At 39.4% G+C, this 22,180-nt stretch overlaps 2 protein-coding genes and 1 pseudogene across 2 annotated transcripts; all 3 read left to right on the plus strand.

Annotated features, from left to right (window-relative positions):
* The first annotated feature begins 756 nt into the window (after positions 1 to 756).
* Positions 757 to 1,699, plus strand: LOC144645871 (adenosine receptor A2a-like; annotated as a pseudogene).
* Positions 1,700 to 2,298: 599 nt separating this feature from the next.
* LOC144645345 (uncharacterized) lies at positions 2,299 to 18,257 on the plus strand. The gene is made up of 7 exons (XM_078504893.1): positions 2,299 to 2,868; positions 4,757 to 4,851; positions 5,268 to 5,427; positions 6,043 to 6,106; positions 6,795 to 7,069; positions 7,890 to 8,058; positions 17,702 to 18,257. The coding sequence occupies exons 1-7, from the start codon at positions 2,299 to 2,301 to the stop codon at positions 17,851 to 17,853; spliced, it is 1,485 nt and encodes a 494-aa protein (XP_078361019.1). The 3' UTR covers positions 17,854 to 18,257.
* LOC144645689 (adenosine receptor A2a-like) lies at positions 13,357 to 15,248 on the plus strand. The gene has a single exon (XM_078505243.1). The coding sequence runs from the start codon at positions 13,657 to 13,659 to the stop codon at positions 14,584 to 14,586; it is 930 nt and encodes a 309-aa protein (XP_078361369.1). The 5' UTR covers positions 13,357 to 13,656; the 3' UTR covers positions 14,587 to 15,248.
* Positions 18,258 to 22,180: the final 3,923 nt, after the last annotated feature.

The following is a 22,180-nucleotide window of genomic DNA, read 5'->3' on the forward strand; positions in this document are numbered from 1 at the left end:
CTTCGCCTTTGAAGAATGATTTTTATCACTGCTGTATTCTTTACGTTTTGCTTAGTGTGTTTCTGTTGGCTTGCATTTCCATTAAGTTCTTAAAAGGCAAACTTTTGTAAAGGAAGAAAACGTGTAGCCATGTTTTTAAAACATTAAACTGCCGTCGATCGAGAGCAAACTTGCCGCTCGCTTTCTCAACCTCGTTGGAAACCATTTGAATTCTCGCGCTGTGATTGGTTGAGTCGTACTACTCTAGATGCTGATTGGTTATATTTTTCACATGTGAAGAAAGCTATACGCGAAGCTGATTGGACGTATCGCTTTTTTCACATGTGAAATATAGCAAATATAGAATTCTATTTGCAAGGTTTATTGCTTAAAATTCTCGCTATATATATAATAAATAGGATTTATGCACAACGAACGGGGTTTTGAAAATGTAATTCGCTGAAGCTAATTCGTGAGCCGCTTTTTTTTTTTTTGCAGTACACAGTGAGAAATTCAGACTCTCAGTGAGCCAATCAAAATGCTCTTTTTCAAAGTCGGGACTTGGTGAATTTGTTTGCCAAATAAAGTTCTAAAGCGAAAGCAATCTTTCTTAATTAGCTGATTTGCGACAAAGGCAACTCAGCATGGGAAATCGCTTTCCGAAAACATGTGCACACTTTATCGTCTCAGATTTAAATAAAGTAATCCGAACGGAAACACTATTTAAGCCGAGCGCAAGTCACTTCAAACGCATTGGATCGTCTTGAGCTTACGAACATGGAAAACTTCACCGAGTTAAATTTCACCTCAAACAGAACCAATGATTTTTCAAATTATTATCGAGTAAGTTTAATCATCGCCATCATCATTAACAGCCTCACTTGTCCCTTGACAGTTCTGCTCAACGTGCAGGTGATTATGGCCGTGAAAAGAAGACCAAGACTCCAGAGTTACACCAACATCTTGCTGGCCTGTTTAGCGGCAACTGATGTATTAACTGGTCTCACAGTACAGCCAGCGTTTATCCTGTGGAAAATATTTGAGCTCCGTGGCCATGATATAACTGACAGTGCGACTTTCTATACGGTTCTAACTTACGGGTTTTTAATACGTACTGTAAGTCTTAGCTCGTGCCTTCATCTGATGTTAGTTACTTGCGAGAGGCTTGTAGCGATCAAATTTACTATGCGCTACCCTTACATTGTAACAACGCGAAACACTAAGTTGGCAGTGATCTCAATTTGGGTATTTTCTGTTTCTTGTGTGCTATTGCGATCGCTTTTACAAACTTTGTTACTGCCTCTTGTTTTTATTCCGTGTGTTATTTTCATTTCGTTTTCTTACGCAATATTGTATCGTGAAACAATCCGACATCAGAAGATGATCAAATCTCAACAGCTTCCGCAAGAAGAAGTGGAAAGATTCACTAAAGAACGCAGGGCTCTCAAAACAACTGCAATTGTAATCGGTGCCGTTGTGTTATGTCTCTTGCCGGGGCCGTTTGACATTCTGGCACGAAAAGTTGCAAAGTTAAACTTTGAAGTGTTCAATACTTGCGCATTTTGCCCATGGACCAATACGTTTATCATGTTTTAAAAACTCTCTCCTCAATCCGCTAATTTACTGCTGGAGACAGAAAGAAATGAGACAGTTTGTTTTTCGAATTAAAGCCCAAGCTGTACATCCGCAGGCTAACCCGTCAACTGATGTCTCGGCGTAATCTAACGAACAAACACTATGTCCGTAATAATAATAAAAATACTGTATTGTAAAATAAATGGAAATACTTTCAGATCATGTGAGGTTGTGATTTGGTTTATCAATAGCCGTATGGTACATCTTTCCAGATTTACTCTAATAAAATCGCAGAATCGAACTCAAAACTCAGGTGGAACCTCGAACCTTCTGTCTCTGCCATTACAATTCTTACATGACCTTTCGCAAGGGAGGGGGCAGGGTTAACGCGGTGGGGGTAGAGGTTGCAGGGAGAAAGGCGGGAACCGAGGAGTCAAACTGGGGCGGGAAGTGTACGGGACAAGAGCGGGCGAGAAGCGGGATTCCCAGAATTCAGAACAGGGCGAAATAGGAAGCAATTCTTAACATTGCGTGACAGTTTGCAATAGAAAAAGTACATGAGGCGGGAGCTACTAGGGTTGGGGTAGGCGCGGGAGTAAAAGAAAAAGGTACAGAAGGCAGGACGTCCAGACCCTTCCCACCCCTCCCTGTTTCCCACATTACACAAGGCGGAAAGCAGCCATCGCGTGACAAATCAGAAAAGAACTATAAGCCAATATACTTGAAATCTGATCCATAGACAAAATGGCTTTCAAAAAGGTCACCTCTTTTCATACATCACAATTGGCTTTCTTAACTTTCTTTCTCTGTACGGCTGCAAATGTTACAGCTACGAGGAGCACACTTGACGTTTGTCCAAAATTGAGCGCAAACTTTACCGTAGCCTTCCTACACGACCCACCATACGTTAAAGCTAACAGCACAAAGCGGCATGGCTTGCTCTACGATTTCGTGGAAGCTGGATTAGGACACTGTTTTCGCCAATACCACTGCAACACGAAAGCGATCCATTGGCGAGAAGTTTTCTCCGAGGACCATTTGAGTTCGGTCATTCTGGACAAGCAGGCAGACATCGCAGTGCCGATCACACCGTCTCTCTCTTCGTCGCTGACCGAAGAGTTGACGGACTTGAAAAACAATAGCGTCACGCTCGTTACGGTTGTAAAATCGCCTGGTCTAGCGTTGGTGATCGATTATCATGCTTGTAAGATGAAGATAGAGGAGTTGACTACCAGTACGATCCTGTCTGCTTGGCCTGTTGTCGCTGTGATTTTACTGCTGGCCGGCATTTCGGGAATCTCGATATGGGCACTGGTAAGTGATTATGATAGCTACAATCCGTCACATCTCAAGACGAATGCCCTGAAGAAGGAAGGCCGTGCCTTCCGAAATATTGGAATTTCAATACAGTCCCAAACCGTTCAACCGGCCTTGCAATTTTTTCTTCATTCGTTAGTTAGTTATAGCTGATTAGATCCTCTACAGTGAGAGGATCCGGTACTTCTATTTTGTCACGGTGGTCCTTGCAAATTCACGTTAGTTTTCACATCTCAAGACATTTAGTTGCAACACGACGCTACAAGTCAGTTACTACTCACTTGTATCTACAACAACAGACTAAAGGTTTGGGAAGCTTTCCATTTTTGTTCTTCCCCTCCCCCCCCCCCCCTTCCTCTATTCAGTGTTGGGCTACTAGCAACCTTGCTCGCACAAGATCGTAATGTGAGGTTCCAACATTGAATTGGGAGGGGGGTGGGGACGTGGCGTTAAGGTCCTAAAACAGTACTGGAATGGAGTTTACTAAGTTTGATTCAAAACACACCGTAAGCAGGTATGTTTTTACAATTTTTCTAAACTACTTTTGTCTGTGGCCCGGGGTGGCACTCAAAAAAGTTTTATACGGGGAGGCTCCGCCCCAAGCTCTTACCCCTTACCCTTTTATATACCATTTTCACAGAAATTGTACCCCTTTCGTATACCTTTTACTGAAAAAAGGTACCCCTTTCATATACCTAAAAGACATGGCATAGACTTAGAACAGGACGTTTTCTTGTCATTTTCATGTTGCGCTTTATAAATTAAAATAATACAGCCATAAAGTGCGTCTGTTCGAAATATTTTAATTCAAGGCCCTTTTAAAAACCTAAATGACGGATTTACCTACCCTTTCATATACCTAAACTTGTGAAATCCCTACCCTTTTATATACCTGAAGCCTGAAAAAAGTACCCCTTTCGGGCGAAGCCTCCCCGTATAGGTCATTATATGGAGTACCCCCCCCCCCCGGGTCTGTGGTTAGCGGTCTGCATTAATTAGTCTGCGTTGCAGCCGGACATGTCACAGAACCAGAGTCTGAACCTACTCTCTCCTTTGTTGTTGAGTAGACAATTTAATTCTGTCGTAAAAAGAGTGATTCGCGGATCTCTTACCTTAAAATATTATTAATACAGTCGAAGCTCTCTTAACGGACACTCTCGTAAGCGGACAGCTCTACTTACGGCCACCTTGTTAGAAACCCCGTTTTTACTCCCATACAAACTCTGTATTTTTACATTCTCGTAAGCGGACATTCCCGTAAGCGGCCGCGGACACTTTCCGAGATTACGACTTAGATTTTTTCTTTGTTTTTAAGCTCCCGTAAGCGGACACCACAAAGAAAATCATATAAAAAAACCTCTGTATCTTGTATTAATCAATCAACTTCACATCGCCGTTCGTCACAATGATTTTACTGCAATTACAGTGCCATATTTCAGTGTTTGTTTTGTCGTCATCCACGTCCGGTTACATTTCGAAACACCACTAACATGCATATTACCATTATGTTAGCTGGGCAAGCTCCCGTAAGCGGCCATCTATCCCCAACACCTCTAGTGGCCGCTTACAAGAACCATTCTCGTAAGCGGCCAGCTCCAGTTACGGACACTTTTTTCGCGTCCCGAGGGTGTCCGCTTAGGAGAGCTTCGACTGTAGAAACATTCCAGAGAACCGAACTCTGTGACGAAGTACTTAGGACCAGATAACTACCTGATCTATTGTTGAATTCACCCGAACATCGGTTTAAGGATCATCAGGGCTTTTTTTCTACAGAGAAAACAATGCCCGATTTCAACTCAAGAATGAAGAGAATTTAGGTTTGGTTTTTTCTTTATAACATGCAACACCATAAACAATCTTAACAAAAAAGACCTTTCCTTTCAAGGAAACTAGCACCAACCAGCAAGACTTCCCATCATCCTTTGGAAGGGGATCATCCGAGGGATTCTGGTGGGCTCTTGTTACCATGACAACAGTCGGGTAAGGCCAGCAAAATTTATTACGGTGAATAATTATTTTTTAATAATAATATTATATTTTTATTATATATTATATTTTTTTATGTTAGACCTTTAGGTTATTAGCAAGCCTATTCCCTTTAGAATGACGTGTATCAGCGGAATATTTATTAGAAAGAAAACATGGAATTACTTTTTGTAAGCACATGTATCGATTTTGGTATTTCTACGCGCGCGTCATAACGCAAGTGGCGAAGCCATCCCTGTACACGACGCTTGCGGCTTACCAGCTCGGCATTTGTAGCTTACTTTGTGTGTCATTGCACGCGAAGGCATCCCCATGATCGTCAAAGCCCGGCAACTTAACATGCGGGGAAGAAATTACTCTAATTAAGGGAACCGGCTCATACAGTAGAAGTTCTAAATGTACTGTTTCAGGTATGGAGACAAGGTTCCCCGGACAATATATGGTCGAATATTTTCTGTGCTGTGGATTCTGACCGGTGTCTGCCTTATCGCAATTTTTACTGCGGCTGTAACTAGCGCCATCACTGTATCGTCCGTGGACTCCGACTGTAAAAGCATTCAAGGGAAACACGTGAGTTACTGTTCTGGTTTTGCGCATTCTGGTTGGTCAGCAAATCTAGGACTGCCAGCAGTCTTATTTTTCTCCAGAACGAACGCGCTTTTACACGAAAATAGCACGACCTATGAGCGGTAAGAGGGTAAGAGGGGCGAACCGACCTGTCCGTTTGCTTACCACTCGGAGATCACGCCAGTTTTGTGTTCGCTGTTCGCGGTGTTTGGAGAAAAATTACGACTGCTAGCACTCGCAATCCACGACAACTAAGCTGCTTGGGATTTACCTGCAGGCATGTGTAGGGAACGCAAAAGAGTATTCGTTCATATGGAAGTTATGTGTGACATTTATACAACAGTAATTAACTGCGCGCATGTTTTGATGAAATACTTTTTAACACTTACAAAAGTATCAGATGCATGTATTTCATCCGTTAAAAAAATACTCGTATTTATTTTTTGAGATAAATTCTAGAAAAATCTAAGGAAAACATCTCGACAGAAATGCAAATTCTCCCAAAAGTATTTTAAAGATATTTACAAAATTGGCAAGGAAGATTTTGAAGTCCACTCTTGAAATTACGATTGAGTTTTCCTAACCATGTAAAAAAGCTTTCGTTTTATCTTTCTCTAGCTCGCAGCTTTAAATGGGTCAGCAGCTGAAAAGGAGGCCAGGCATCAAGGGGCAAATGTCACAAGTAATTATTCAGTAACCTTTCTTACAATGCTTCTTTTGTTCTCTGAAGTAAGTTAACATTTTTCTTATTTGACTGGTCACAGCCTCTCTATTTTTTTATTTTTTATTCGATCGATGAGCGTAAGAAAAGAACCAGGTGTGTATGTTTGGGGGGGGGGAGGGGGGAGAGGGGGCGGGGAGAGAGGGAATTTCTTCTTTCACTCGTTTCACTGCCTCCCCCCCCCCTCCGTCCCTGCCTCCTAGTGCTTCGCGCTCGCCGTTTTTCCCTCGTTCGTTTGCATTAAAAATAGAGAACCTGTGAGCAGTCTAGTTTTTATCTAGAGTTTAAATCACAATTTCCTTTCCGAACTAACAAATTAACGAAGGAAAGGAGGGAGGGGTGGGGAAAGCGAGGGATTGACGGGAGAAAGGAAGGACAAATACAGAGACGGAGGGGGGGGGGGGAGGTACTGAGTGAGAGAGAAGGGATAATATAAATGATGCGGCAGAATGTCGGAAAGATGATTACCGAATCACTGCACCCTTGCCTTAATCCGTTTTTAGGGCCGATTTACACGACGTGACTTAGGACCATTTTACACACGCCCGCGTCTGTCGTAAGGATGTGATTCGTGTTGTAGTCATGGCGTAAGTGAGCGTGTCGCATACGATAATCGCCTCTTACAGAGAATTATCTTCGATTGTTATAGCGTACGAAACAGAGTCGAAGATGTTTGACAGTTTACAAGCTGGGGAAGTTGAAGGTGTGATGTTGGACAGGTACAAAGCTTATTATTACTTGGACCAACTGAAGAACGATCACTTCCGAGTGGCCCTGCTTATCGATGCTTCACTGGAATATGGCGTCGCATTGATGGATAGAGGCTTTCCAGAGTTCACTGCGAAGAATGGATGTCTGGCAAAATATTTCGACAATTCGCATCGCTTGGATAGAACGATGAAACATTACATAAGTCCAGTTAAGGTTAGTCATCGTTTATAAGAGCAAAAGTTCCAAATACTGCGTGGTCTTAGAATAATACAAGTGAAATTAAATATGGATGAAAGGTGACAAAAAGGATTTGTTAAAAAAGAAACGAAACGTTTCAACCAATAGCCCTTCTTCGGTGGTAATTAAATAACGTTGACAAAAAATCGCGACAACGCGATTTTTAAATGCTTGTTTTGTTGTGTTTCTTTGGAAACGTTATTTACCACCGAAGAAGGGTTTTTGCCTTTTTGGCACCTTTCATCCCTATTTTATTTCACTTGTAAAGTTATATTAGTCGTACTTTGGTCTTTGCAATACGTCAGGCTGGTTAACGGACGGATGAAAACAGAGTTTCCGGAGAGGGAGTGGCTTGCTATAAAACCCCGGGTTGGACCCTCATAAAGGGACGGCGATGCTCGTCGGAAAATTTGAATAACACCCCTAAAAAGACCAACTGGGCATGGCTAAAACTTTTTCCCAACCCTAACAAAATACCATTTTCGGCCTTTTCGGCGTAGACCGTCAACACAGTATGACGGCGTTCTTTATTTCTTCACGTGCAACCCTAAACGAGCCCATGACGGCTAAACATATTGGTGTTCTGTCCTGAACACCCTAAATGAGATCAAATTCCGTTACTTTACATTCCTAAGCGAGACGAGGATCATCCCCATCTCTTTCATATGGGAGTCCCCCCTCCCTCGCCCGGGGGTGTTTAATCTTTAGTTAATAGCATTTTCTTTCTCTTTTTTACCCATGACAAAATAATCGTTTAAAACATAACAGCTCGTGGTAATATCCCTTATTGCTTCAGCCCTTAGGATCAGCCACGGATACTGTCGGTGTCTTGTCAATCAACTCAACAGCCAATCAGCAGCTCTTGATTGCCTCTGTGTGTATCTATGTACTGTTCTTGGTTTCCGGTCTGTCCTGGGAATTCTTATATCGAAGAAACTACTTCAATCTCTTCAACTCCACTTCACGTAAGTACGAATTAAACGACTCCCTTGTTAGTTGTTGTGACTTGTATACCCATCACATCTCACATTGCCCTACCAACTGAGGACGTTGTTAAACTCGAAGATGTAAAAAAAGACCTATGCCTAAAACATTTGGACATGAGTTAACCCTCTTTGCATTTTTCCCCCATGGGTTTGTACCGTGTAGTATCACAATATTTTTAAGACTGGCCGTTTTTATGCTAGAGACGTTCAAGCCGTCTGAGACGTTAAAGCTGTCTCGAGACGACTTAAACGTCTAGTATAAGAACGGTAAATAAGACAGACGCCTTTAACGTCTAATGGCTATAACGTTTTTTCGTAAGAGCGTCTGAACGACGCCCTTAACAGACAGCTTTAACGTCTCAGACGTTAAAGGTGTCTTGTACAAAAACGGAACGCCGTTAACTAGTATAAAAACAGCAAAAAGGACAGACGCCTTATTCGTCTGATGGCTTTAACGTCTTCGTGTCCAGTGACCTCGAGTGTAGAACCCAGTCTTTTTTTATTATTTTTTCTGAAAAGTCGTCTACTAAATGCGTTCCGTTTTTATACCAAATGCCTTTAACGTCTTAGACGTTAAGGCCGTCTAGAGGACTTTATCGCCTCTAACATAAAAACAGCCACTGATTTTTAAGGCCTTTATTAAACTTCTCTTTTACCAACTAAGTATTTTAGATATAGGAATTAATTAGTCATTGAACCTTCATATATTCTCGGATTATAACAATTCTCAACGCAGTCAGCACCACAGTATAAAAGGCTTTGCACTTTCCCTTCACTTTGTTAGAGCATAGTTTTTCGCATGCATGTGACATGGGCTCCGTGTGAATGATGCAAGCTCTTAATAACGAATAAGCTAATTAAATTCTATTTAGCTTTTTACAGTTTTTATTACCATCGTCATCATGCATCGTCGTCATTATCATCATCATCATTATCATCATCATCATCATCATCATCATCATCACTATCATCACATCACAACGTTATTGCGATTTGGTGTATATTTAGTGTCAATGCCTTCAAATTGAAATTTATTGTATTCAGTACCATAGTAGATTGTTCCACGGTTCTTTGAGCGCATTTTCATAACAGCCAGTCATTAGGTAACTTAAGTACAGTACTAAAGTCTCAACGTCTGAGCAAGACCTTTCCAAGTCCTTAAACTTTAGAATAATCTTTCTTACAGTATTAAAACAGAAAATGATTTAAAACAGCGTACACTCACGATAAGTAAATCGCTTCCGAACTCTAACGCTCGCATCACCATGTATACGCTGTGTTAATTTACACCCGTTTACAGGGAGATCCTCATTGAATAATCTCTTAAGACTCCTTGCGTCTGTTTATCTAAAACGTCATTCTGTATTTGCTAATGGAAAAATTTTACCAAAAATTATATTTGTCTTTCTGCTCCTTACTATCTACCTTATTCGAAAGTTTTGCAGATAAAACTCGCGAGTATTTTACTTTTTATAGTTTGTTTTTGTTTTGTTTTGTCTTGTTGTTTTGTTTTTTTTTTGCGTTTTCAGAGGTTTTTTTCTAAGAGTTTACTACAGGATGTACTGAGAGTTACAACGTAACTTGAAGAAAAGGAAGTTATAAGTTAGTGGTGGGCGATCTCGTATAAGAAATTAACGTAAAGGCAATTAGATTCTTTGCAATTTCTGGCCGAGAGCTACACTTTAGTGTCTAATGTCTAATGCCTACTTTCGCGATCGAACAAGATATGATCTTGCAAAAAGGGCCAGATCATGGGTCTGTCCCCAAATCTTAAAATGCATATGGAAACGAAAAATGTTTTTACCTATTTCGAAAGAAAGAGTTTTAAAGACATCATGCCGAAGTTTGAAGCTTCTGAGCTTAAAATGGACGATTTTATGAGTCTCAAAAGTGGCGTAAAATGGCATGCAATTAGCGCAACTATCATGTGACGTAAACGAATGACGTCAAGTTGTCGACAAAAGTACTCCATCCAATATGGCGACGAGTGCGAAGAAGGGAGAAGAAAGGGGCAGTTAGTCACTCAACTCCAGGGACCTTTGGTCACTTGCGGCGGCGTTGGCGAAGAAAACTGTTGGAATTCTACGTTCATAGCTGGCACAGGAATGCACCAGTCACCTTCTGATGGAGATTTACAATACAAAAGAAAATAAAAAATTAAATATTATACACTAGCCTGAATATCGTATTTTCAAGATTAAGCGCCCGGGGCACTGAATTCAAATGTCCTTGTCAATCTACGCCATCATTGAACCAGCTTTAGTTTTACTTAATTTAAGTTTATAACTAGCCGCTTGAACAACAGAGTAAGTGAACGTATCGAACCTCGATGTATGTACTATTTCAAAAACGAGTGCGAGTGTTTCATCACGATGCACGAGTTTTTGAAATGACTTCTCTAAAGAAACAATACAAAATTATGCAGTGTCGTATTTTTTCCCATTTTTCTTTAAAATGCCTTGTATGTGTGATTTGTTGTATTCAGTCGGCATTCATTGTATTTGTGAGCTTTTGTTTTTAATTATCCAATAGTTTCGCGTTGCACCAAATTTGTATTCTAAAAGCGTTGTGAACTTGAAGGGATTTACATATTGTTTTTGCCATGGCCGAAGGAAGGTTTCGCTCCCCGAAAACAATCGAGGAAGAAGAACTTTGCGTAGAGAGAGCAGTACCGAAGTCTACCAGATATAAAAATAAGTGGGCAATAGGGATTTTTGAGGATTGGCAACGAGTGCGAAGTGTCAATGTTCCAATACTCGAGGTTGGTGGAGTTTTTAAAGAGTATGAATTGCACAAAGTTCAGCCGCTTACAGTAAGTGCGACAATTAGTGTCGATTCCAGCAGTGAGTCCGTGTCACGGAAGGTAGAAAAAGTTTCTCAGAATGTGGATATGGATACTATGCCAGTCTGTTTTGGCGACTTTAAGAAATGTACTGTAAACTTTAATTTCAAATGACTTAGGCTTGTCAGTTTGTAATTTGAAATGTTTTTCCTGGTCATTGTTTATTAAAAATTAATGATTCATGTAAAGCTGTGTTTGAGTAATATATGAATATGCAGATTAAGAACATTTTTTTCACTAGTGATGAAAACGTGATGAAACACTAGTGATGAAAACGTGATGAAACACTAGTGATTTTCAACTGGTGTTTCATTGAGTTTCCAACTCATCCACCTGACCCGAATGGGGCGCTCTGGTTGGCTTATAACGTCATGAATTATTAATGAGTTTGAGAACATAATATCAAACCGCAAATGAACCTTCTGTGACCAAGAAGGGTTTGACAGCAAACTTTAAAGCAGCTGGTTTTTGGGAGTGAATCAGAATAATGAATATTGAATTAAATGCTAGGTTAAATCTTTAGCATAATTGAATGCCACATTTCCTCCCTTAAGCGCCCGGAGCGCTTATTGCAAATTTCAGGTTTTTCCTTGTCAATCTCCATGATTAATTACCAACATGGCGTTTCCATACTGTGCTCTTTAAATTTATGTGGAACATTTTGACGGATAACTCGAATAAGGAATACCGTATAGACCCGAGACTTGGGCACGTAGACTATCTAGCAATTATCTACAACCTGTAATATTCGTGATTTTTTGTTTCAGCTCAGTGAATTTGGATTTATTTTTTTGGTGTGCGTGACAGTGAAAACCGGCAATTGTATTTTTGGCAAGACACATAAAATTATTCCACCTTCTCTACCTCATACCTTCATTGTGACGATAATAGTAGGTTTATATTTCAAATTTCGTGATTCCATGAGGGCGCTAATATAGGAGGAGGAATGCTTAAATGGAGGGAGGGAAATACGACATTTCAAGTTCAAAAGTCTGACACACTTTCAGCCGTGTTCTATTGGAAATCCGCGAATCTGATTGGTTCTCCCATGGTAACTATTCGAGGGTCTCCTATACGATTTGTGTGAAGCGTTATTTGGGCTTTTTATTTTTCGGTCAAACGAAATTTAAGATTTTATTTTTTCGTTATTCCTTATTTCAAGACATTTTCACGTGCACGTGCAACGAAGAGTTGAATTAAACATGATTCGTGAATCATCTTGTTTCGCGTTTTTGGTGTTCTAGTAAATGATGTAACACTGTTTTCAGCACTTTGGTAAGGGTTTGAACAGATAAGACACTTTATACCATGCCATAGAAAAAACAGCTTATCAGAATTTAGGAAAGCAGTTGTATATTCGACGGTATTCAACTCAACATTCCCATCGTGCGCTGCGATCTTATTCTCGACGAAATTTAGAAAGCATTTTTCTATGGCATGTTATAAAATAATTGTTAATGTTCCAAAATGACGCTAAATAGCGGTATAAAACTGCTCCGACGTTTCGGCAATACTGCCTTCTTCAGGGTGGCACGAAGAAATAACGAGTCCGTTATTTCTTCGTGCCACCCTGAAGAAGGCAGTATTGCCGAAACGTCGGAGCAGTTTTATACCGCTATTTAGCGTCATTTTGGAACATTAACAATTATTTCTAGCATAAAAAGACGCTACGCAGTTTTCAACTATTATTATGTTATAAAATAGTTACATACAACACTTTCTCGTGGTATACTAAGAAATATTCCACTTGTCACTTGTATTTTCTTGGTATAGACACTCGCCTAAAGGCGTTTGTGTTACAAGGAAAATACAAGTGACTCGTGGGATATTCCACTCGTTACATAACTACCATGTACGTCACCAATTGTTTATGTATGATTTTGGCACTTTACGATTTTATACGTGAAACGTGATGGCCACGTTTTTTACGAAATAATAATAATAATAATAATTAATAAATAACATTCGTGATAATAATATTCGCGATGCGTGATAGTTTGATTATCATTTGTGGCGCAAACCTGTTTACAAAGGGGTATAGGCAAACCTCACGATCGGATGCTTTTTTGAGATAAAAAGAAAATATTTAAAGTACAAAAAAATACTGGTTTTGAACTGCAACCCTTTCGAGTGTCTACTAAAACAATTGCTTGGCCGCGTTTTCTATAAGTGATAGTCAACTAGGCTGCGCCTCGTTGGCTTATTCGCTCACAAAAAAAACGTGGGCTCGTATCAGCTAAGTGTAAAATGATTAATGTCTGTCAAAGAAAAAAGAAAAGAATAATTAATATCACCGTTTCCAGGTGTTAATTCATTGGCAGAAAAAATGCATTTTAAGGCGGTTTATTTATAAAGCATTGATACGCGTTTGTTTTAAATCTGCATTGATCTTACTTTTTTAGTACATAACAACTGAAATATACGCCCGCACAACACAAATAAGACTTGAAGAGAAAACACAGACAATATTAGCGACTTCCCGCTTCCTCAGTTCCAACAGCTGTGCTAAGCTGTTCTGCGTATGGAAGTCTGCTCTCCGTGACGATTGCCTTATTCAAAGCGTGTCTGACAGAGAATATCACTCAGACAAGCTAATTTATCACATCACGGCCGCGTGCAACGCTAATTTCAAGAGGCGCGTGAAGAAAAAGTTTTCATTGTGTAAAGAATTGGAACAAAAGCTTTTAAACATTTTTCGGTAAGCTTCGCCGGTGTTATTGAAGAAATTCAAGATCATGAAAAATCCTCTCTGTGACGAACTGCTGATGTACCAGCCGGCGAGTAGCGAAGTTGAAGACTTCTATTCATGGTATACTGTTAATTGTGTCTTGAACGCTTTCCTAACTATTACCGCCATTAGCTTGAACGGTGTCACAATCCTGGCGCTAAGAAGAACTTCATCGCTGTCAAAACCTCTGAAAACATTGCTTCTGAGTCTTGCTGTTTCTGATCTTGGTGTTGGTATACTATGCCATCCTTTTAACATCGCATTTCTGATCAAGTGGTTACAGAGAAACAATGAAAACTACCCAACATGTGCAGCGTATACCGCATTTACGTTTTTCACAAACTTGTTGTCAAAAGCGTCGTTCTTTAGCATCACAGCTCTCAGCGTGGACAGATTCTTGGCCATTCATCTTCATCTTAGATATCAGGAACTTGTGACTTACAAGCGAACTGTTGCTGCGGTGATCTCCATGTGGGTGCTTAGTGCGTTTTTTGTCTTATTTAGGTTGTGGGTCTCCACCGATATTACCTACGTGGTTTTTGCTATCAATGGGGTAATATGTTACGCGGCCACAGCTCTCCTTTACCTTAGGATATATTTGGCCGTGCGACGCCACAAAAACCAACTTAAAGCCCTGCAAGTACAAGTACTTGAGAACGGCGAAATGGCGGCAAATTTTGCGAAAGTCAGCAAATCTGCACACGGTACATTCTACGTATATCTTGTGTTTTTAGCCTGCTATCTTCCGCATAGTTTTAGTTTGGCTTTCATTATATTGTACGGATCAAGTTCAGCTACAAAGGTATCTACTGTGTACACATGGATCCTGGTGTTATCCAATTCATCCTTGAACCCTGTTGTTTATTGCTGGAAGTTAAGACCCATAAGACGCGCTGTGATAAACATACTACGAAATAAATTGGCAAGTCGTAATTGAAAGAAGCTTGAGCGCCAGAGCGTTGGATTTTACAAAGCCATAGAGAATAACTTTATATCATACTGTTTTATCAACTTTCGTTTGTAACTAACGTTTTAATTTGAGAAACCTTGTAAACCCAATTGACAAAAGCTCATACACAGGGCCCAGACGGGATTTGGGGCCCTTGGACTCCAGTCCCAAAAACGTCAGCCGGGTCCAATGATTCAAGATCCACAAAAGCAGGGATTAGACCTTTGTGACAAACGTTTTCAGGGCTCCAATTAGCAAAACGGTGGAGCTCTAGGCTCCACGGCCATCCATAATGCCAAAATACCTTTTTGCGGAAGAAGTAGTTGAAAAAATATATTAGCACTTTGAAGCCTAGACTGTTTGGCGTCGGAAGAATTGTGAAGAAATGTGTTTTCAAGTGTCCGTCTTTTAAGATTGAGTTAACTACAGGATCCAATTAGCAGCGAGATCTAAAGGCGCAGATAAACTTGGCGGAAGGTTCAAAGGGAGCTAGGAGTGGGTGATCTTTTTATTCAAGACATTTTAAAACTCTTGGCTTAGGAACACACTTTTCAAGCAGTGACAGGAGATGGCTACTTATTCGATCAAGCTGGATAATCGCCTTTTTTAAAAAATAGAAATAGAGTGTGGATCCTTTCCCGTATATTACCCGGCAAAAAAAAACATGTAAATAGAAAATGCAAATACAAAAGTTCCTTATTGTTTTAACGTAGCTCCCGTTTTACAGATCAGAACAGCTTTGTATGTGCCGAAACCATGTAGCGATAGCTTTATTTCACACAAATCAGGAAAAAAATCTCTATTTCGCATATATGGTATGAACATAATTTAACAAAAGTATTGTTAATGTGCTACCAGTAAATACGAAAAAATTCTTGGACGTTTCCAGACTTGTGTCTTCATCAGCGTTTAAAATGCTTTATTTCACTGCGTATGGACTTGGATAGACATTTAAACTTTGAGACAGGCGGTTGGAATTCTGAACCCTAGAAATTGTTTACTAGATATCCACATAATACTTTTCAAGCCGCTTGTAAACGGTGTTTGCATTATAGTAACCTGAGACTGTTTATCATGTTTACCTCGGGGTGTTTTCTGTCTGTGTTTGCCGTCGTTAGCTAAGAGAGAAAGGTTTGAAAGTGCCCCAAAACAGCTGGTTGTTCAGGGATGAATCCGTGAATTATGAACATGAAATACTCGGTTAAAATCTTAATGTAAAGGAATATTGAATACCATTACGCTCAAGCGCTTATTTCAAATTTCAAGTTTGTCCTTATCAAACTAGCTTTTTAAAATTGTTTACACATTTATTTTTTGCTAGCTGCGTGGGCTCCCGAGTTGGGCCTATTAAGCACTAGTGACATAACGCCGTTATGTCATTTATGCCTTAATAGGAACATCTAGATCACAAGTACCCTTATGATCTACACAACCATAATCATACAATGACATCGTTCATTTTCTTATGATGTTGTCGAGACGTTCCCACAAACACATAAGTGACAATGATACATCTATCTATTCACAAAACGGCGTTATGTTCGAGCTTATGATTATGATAATGTTCGCTAGTGGGTGAGTATGTTTGTGACTATTATTTAAATGCTGCTATTTTAGTCGATCATTCCTGCCAGAGCACCAGAAGCTCAATAAAACCTCTTTTGCCAAGGTAGAAGGTTATAACAGCAAAAACAGTCAAAGCAGCTGGTTTTCAGGGAAGAGTGGGGAAAACAAAGAGTCTTTAAAAGCAACAAGCCCTTGGGCGCCAATGGCTTATTTACGGTAAAGCCCGCTTTGGTTCAAAGCTCTCGTCAGCGAACACTTTCCATACTTACCTTATTGCAGGAATATAACAAAGCATTTTAACAGCGCCAACAACCTGTAACCTGTAATAAAATTAACGCGAATTTACGAAAAGTTCTGTTTAGATGTATTTGATTTTAGTGTTTAAATAAATAAAATTAAAGCGAATTTTGGAAATTTTGAAATAATAAGGAAGGCTTCACATGTTAGGTGGCTCGAATGTAGTGGAACTATAAATGAAAAACCTTGACGGACGTCAGGGGGAACAAATTCTGATAGTGCACACCTATAACCCATATACCCCATATTACACTATTTCAATTTATGTCGGTGTATAAGGACTTTCTAAGCTACGAAGTAGACGCCACATGGTATACACGTGTGCGCCTTTCATTCCCGGCCACCTCCCACGCCTTTCTTGTGACAACCTCTACAACCCCGATGTTGCCTCCTACGCAGACGTTCTTTTGGCTCGTCACGCAATCCTCCGAAAAAAGAGTGTTGTTGTGCTGATTGGTCTACGCGAAAATCCACTCGTGTCAGTAAGCATCCTTAGAGACCCGGGGGTAGTTAGTGGGGCGAAACGAAGGAATAAACGATTTCTGCCCAGTTTATTCTTTCGTTTCGCCCCACTAACTGCCCCTGGGTCTCCGAGGATGGTCAGTAAGGCGTTCGTTGGAGACGTCTGCGTGTCTGTGTGGGAGACTAACGGGTCTGCGTGGGAGACTAACACCAAGGATAACTAAAACATTGTCTGATATCAAAGGCATTTTGATCGGCTTCGAAGGAAAATATATTAAAGTGTCTTATTTAAGGGGGGATAGTGGCTGAAGGTCATTTTTTCACCGCTTAACATGGGTTTAACGGAAATATTTCGTTGGCTTTTAAATGAATCCAAAAACGCTTTTATTGTCTTATGTTTCTATGTTAACGGTGTTTTGAAAATATTGGGTGATTTTTGGGGATGCTTGGAGGAGATAGTGTTTTTTCTCAAAGGATAGGTAAACTTCAAAAAAATAAGAAATATTGGAGATTAAATGTAATTTTTAAATTCGAATTTTTTAGTTAGACGGACACCAGTTCGTCCCCTGACAACCTGAAGTGATCTTGCGTGGGGGTCAACTGTCTGGCGGTGTTTAATTTTTTTTTCTTTCTTCAATCGTTTATTCAACTCTCTTAAAGTTTCATTCAAATTCAGGTATTATGCCGCCTTAATTGCCCGTTTGTCATCTTATTCTGTCTTTTCGAAGGGAAATGGCCATAGATTCATGGTATGTATATATTTTATTTAATTCATTAGATGACAAGGCAACCACTAACCAACCACCGATCGCTGAGCAGTTAGCTGAGGTACAAGAGGCACTCTCGAAGCTCACTGCGCAAGTGCAAAAGATACAACAATACAATACAATACAATACAATAACAAGCTTTATTTGCATGACTATAAGTAAATACAGTATTGCAAAAGCGTACAACTAAACTAAAGCGAAACTTATAACAATAATAATCATGTAATAGGAATGAAAAAAGAAATTATGTATGTGTAACATTACTTTCATTCGATAGAAGATTATTTCGTAAAGATAAGCATCTCACAATAAACTTCATAAGTTGAGTATTTAAATAATAATTATCAGAATTCATTAATTTTTTGGTGGCTTGCATAGGAGGTAATTGTGTTATGTTTGGTATTTGATTCTCTATTTTTTGGTAAAACTCATCTCTAAAACTACAGTATTTAGTACAATGGAAAAGTAGATGAAATTCGACTTCAATTTGGTTTGATTCACACGTAGGGCAGAGTCTATTATCCCTTGGGATTTGATCATATCTACCAGTTTCGATCAATAATTTATGATTACCTATTCTAAGTTTTACTAATTCTTTCCTGTTATTTAGTTTTCTTGTAAGATCCAAATAGCAGGAAGGCGTATATTCTTCCTTAAAAGTGTTATAGAATTCTAATTTCTTAGAGTTTTGAATAGTGTGTTGCCAGTGTGAAATATACTTTTGTTGCATAAGACTTACATAGTGTTTTAGAGTCTGCAAGAGGTCAGCTGTACGAAAAAACATACTGGAATCAACCGGAATTTAAATACCTCCGAGATGTCCATCCTCGAAAGCGAAACAACTAAATAATTTATATCATTCTGAAAGCACGTGGAAGAAACAATTTAAAAATGGGAATTTTAAATCTACTTAGTTGATGAACTTGGCCCGCGTGCCTTCAGCGACCAACCGCTGGTCATCAAATTTCTCTTTACGACATTATCACGTTTTCAATAATCAGACAAGTATAGGGAATATTCACTTACGTCACTATTCGTTACAAAGACAAGAGGACCTTGTATTCTTTATTTCATGGGTTAAAGACAGTGTTATACTGCGTTGTACAGTAAAAAAAACATGAAATACTTTTCAAGCATATCTGGAAGTTTTGTATAAAAAAAATTCACGGCGAGATTTAATCATTTTTCATTAGACCAGCTATTGTCAGATTATTAGATTAGTATGTCCAGTTTTAGATTTTATATCATTATTTGATATTTTACACAATTTTAAATAGTCTTTAACTATATTTTTTAGTATCTAATTATTAGGTAAAATAAGTGTGAGATTTTTCCAAGCTATGTGTTTTTGACACATTAATAAACATTATATCTCTCTATCTATCCATCACTTCGTGGCAAAAAATCGTAACTGTCATCATTTGTATGCCGTATTAAAGAAATTAACTATTTCGCGAAGTGATTCACCTTGTTCTCGATCGCACTTTGTTACACAAAGCAAATAACGCAAAAGCGCGAGTTTTGGGCTTAGATATTCATTTTCGATCGTTTCATATCGTCATCAAAAGATTTGCCCCTCATTTGATCCACACAGAATCTGTCTTCTTCACTCATCGCGTGTGTCACGTGTTAGCCACGTGGACTGCACAGGTTGATCTCCGCAGCAGCTGTCCAACCAGGCCAATACAGGATCAGCGAAGTGCATCCGGCCCTCGCGGTAATTCCGATACAAAACCGCGCCAAACAGGACAGCCGCGACCGTAATTGGCGCGAACATTGTTACCAATTTGAATAACACCCCCCAAGGAGACCAATATGCAGGGTTGGAAACTAGCGCTCGCCTACTCGCCCAGGCGAGTGTGAAGACTGTCGGGCGAGTACAAATCACGGATCACTTGGCTGGTTTGGCAAGTACCATTTTCTGTTTATTATTCAAAATAAGCGTCACTTTAACTTTCCACTTCAAAATTATCTACACTGTCCATAAGCCATTAGCTTACCAACATTTTAAAACCGTTAACAAAGCTGTGTTCCGAACTTGCAGTTCGTAAACAGACAAAAATGGCATCCGTTTGGTGATTGTTACATGATGGACATACTTGTACAAAGCAATACTTCTGGTAAAAAATACACTGATTCGTCCAACGAGCCGCGAATCGCGGCAAGATGGTTATATTTCCGATCTTCCGGCCTCTCTCTCTGTACAATTTTGACATTTATTTCCTTGCGAACTAAAGGAATTTGGGAATATGTATTAAATTAAATACTGCTTTTCAACTTTTCAAGTAAGTGTGCTCGTGTTTTAGTGTGGAGTTAAGTCTATTTTTGGCAATTTTTCATTGAAGAAATAAATTGAAGTCTGCATTGCGATCGACCACTAAGGTGGCACAATGAGTTGAAGTTTAAGTTATATATTATATTATTCGTAGGCGAGAGGGGGGGGGGGGGGGGGTAAAATTTTCCTTTTCTTTAATGGAGACTGGACGACGTGAAAACTAATCTGCGCTAGAAGGTCACAGCGAGTGCTCCGAAATTTTAGTTTCCAACCCTCTCAATATGTGAGTGGCCAAAGCATTTTTTTTACCTTTCAAAGAGATCATTTTTACATGCACCTGGTTTGTCAAGAACACTAACACAGTATGACCACGTTTTTTTGTATTTTTTCACGAGCAATCTTCAACAACGGCGACGTTATTCTCACTAAATTTGGGAAAAATCAAAAGCCAAATTTCGCGAGTATAAAATTTCCCAATTTTGAGAGCAAGGTAGAATTGGAGTGCAATTGGAGTGCAATTAAATTTTGCAATTTTTTTATCCTTCAATATGTAGCTTTGACCTCAGAACTGTAACATGATTAATATGATCGTCATCGCAAAAAAACCCGCAAACAAAACAAGCTAAACATAACAAAGCATAAGGTATTCCACAGCCTTAATACCCGATAGGTACATCTACGACTGCACAAGCGAGATTTTGAAGAACTTAGCAGCAGAGGACAGTTCTGACAGTGAGAGTGATGGAGTGGAAGATAACTGATGGACAAAATCAAACAAAAAAAACAATAAAACCCTAAACATGAAGCTGAGACATGTTGGAATAACTGAAATAAATAAAGCAACAGCTTGAATTTTATTTCACATCATCTTGATTTGGAAAAATCTAATTTACATTCAATTTCTACACACTTATTTATATATGCGATTTCTAAAACCGGTTTCGTCTAAGACCTCGTCAGTTGTTCGCCATACAAAATTTGAATATAAACATACGTCATGTAGTAACACACGAGAAGTAACTACTCGACACCAGGTCCTTATAATTTGCTACAAGGACCCGGAAACAAGAGTTTTTGTGTGGACTTTAAAGTCTACACATTGTTGTGATGCAGTTTTTTCCGATAAGGGGGCCGCTTTCCGTGATAACTCGGGTTAGTGCTTTCGGAAGTTTTCGACAGTGATCGGAGAATCCGAAGTTTCGGTGAGATGGGCAGCCAAGGCAGTAAACCCAGATGTGGTGGCTGAAAAATATACATCAAGGAACAACTTCAAAGGCAGCGGTGGCGTAGATGAAAAGTGAAATAACAATCGCGACGGCTGAAATCTGCATATCTAATGAGCTGAACAACTGCGGTCGTAACAACTGGTTATTTCTTTCTTTCAGCTTTGCCACACACAATTAATAATGCACAACGAGTTGTATCAAAACAAGTTCGCTGATCATGTTGTTTTACTTGTCTTGGACTCCGGGATATAATTCACCTGCTCCATTTCTCTCAAGTAGTATATTTAACAAAAGACCGATGTCGAATTTAGAACTGAACTAAAACATTGTCATGAAGAATATAATACCGTGCGACAAAATAATTTTATTGTCAGTTCAAATAACGTCCTTCGCCGCCTCAAAACACCGACTTCAAAACACCGACTCCAAGTGAATATTTCGTAAACAGAAAAATATATTTCTCCGCTTATTGAAACGTTCTTATTCCAAAAAGGTTAAAAAAAAGAACTCATTGAAAGAAAATAAGTTTTTCGATGAGTTGTTTGTTTACACAAGCTTTACACAAAAAGAAAGGGTTGTGTAAACAAGCGATGCGAGACAGTTCACGTGCTCCACGCAACATTTTTTTTTTTTTTAATGAAAATAGTATCCTATCTTGCTAGCGGTAAGGAAAGGCTTTTGGTCTAATAACTGCTGTTCTTGTAGAATTCTAGGTTTTTATTTGCATGAAAAAAAGGCATTTGTCGTGAACGACGTGACACGCCACGCTCATTCACATTGCGTGACATCCCAAGCGGCAATGGTAACGTGTGTTTCTTGAAGCGTAGTACATAAGACAAGTAATAGTACACTTTGTTCTTCCAACAGTCTTGTAAAAAATAAATTGATTGATAAGTTCTTTGTTTTTTCGCCTTGTATCTCGAATTACTCGATTCGAAACTTGAAGTTGTTGACTGCTACAGTAACTCATTGATTAATTCATAATGTC

The sequence above is a fragment of the Oculina patagonica genome, chromosome 3, assembly GCF_052425735.1.
Source record: "Oculina patagonica isolate OP01 chromosome 3, crgOcupat, whole genome shotgun sequence".
In the NCBI taxonomy this organism is placed as follows: domain Eukaryota; kingdom Metazoa; phylum Cnidaria; class Anthozoa; order Scleractinia; family Oculinidae; genus Oculina; species Oculina patagonica.

Bases quoted from the DNA above. Each gene is read 5' to 3' on its own strand.
- LOC144645345 (XM_078504893.1), top strand. From the start codon at position 2,299: ATGGCTTTCAAAAAGGTCACCTCTTTTCATACATCACAATTGGCTTTC. The intron at 4,852-5,267 runs GTAAGGCCAGCA...GTACTGTTTCAG, and splicing joins GTTACCATGACAACAGTCGG to GTATGGAGACAAGGTTCCCC. The intron at 8,059-17,701 runs GTAAGTACGAAT...TTAATTCATTAG, and splicing joins TCTCTTCAACTCCACTTCAC to ATGACAAGGCAACCACTAAC.
- LOC144645689 (XM_078505243.1), top strand. From the start codon at position 13,657: ATGAAAAATCCTCTCTGTGACGAACTGCTGATGTACCAGCCGGCGAGT.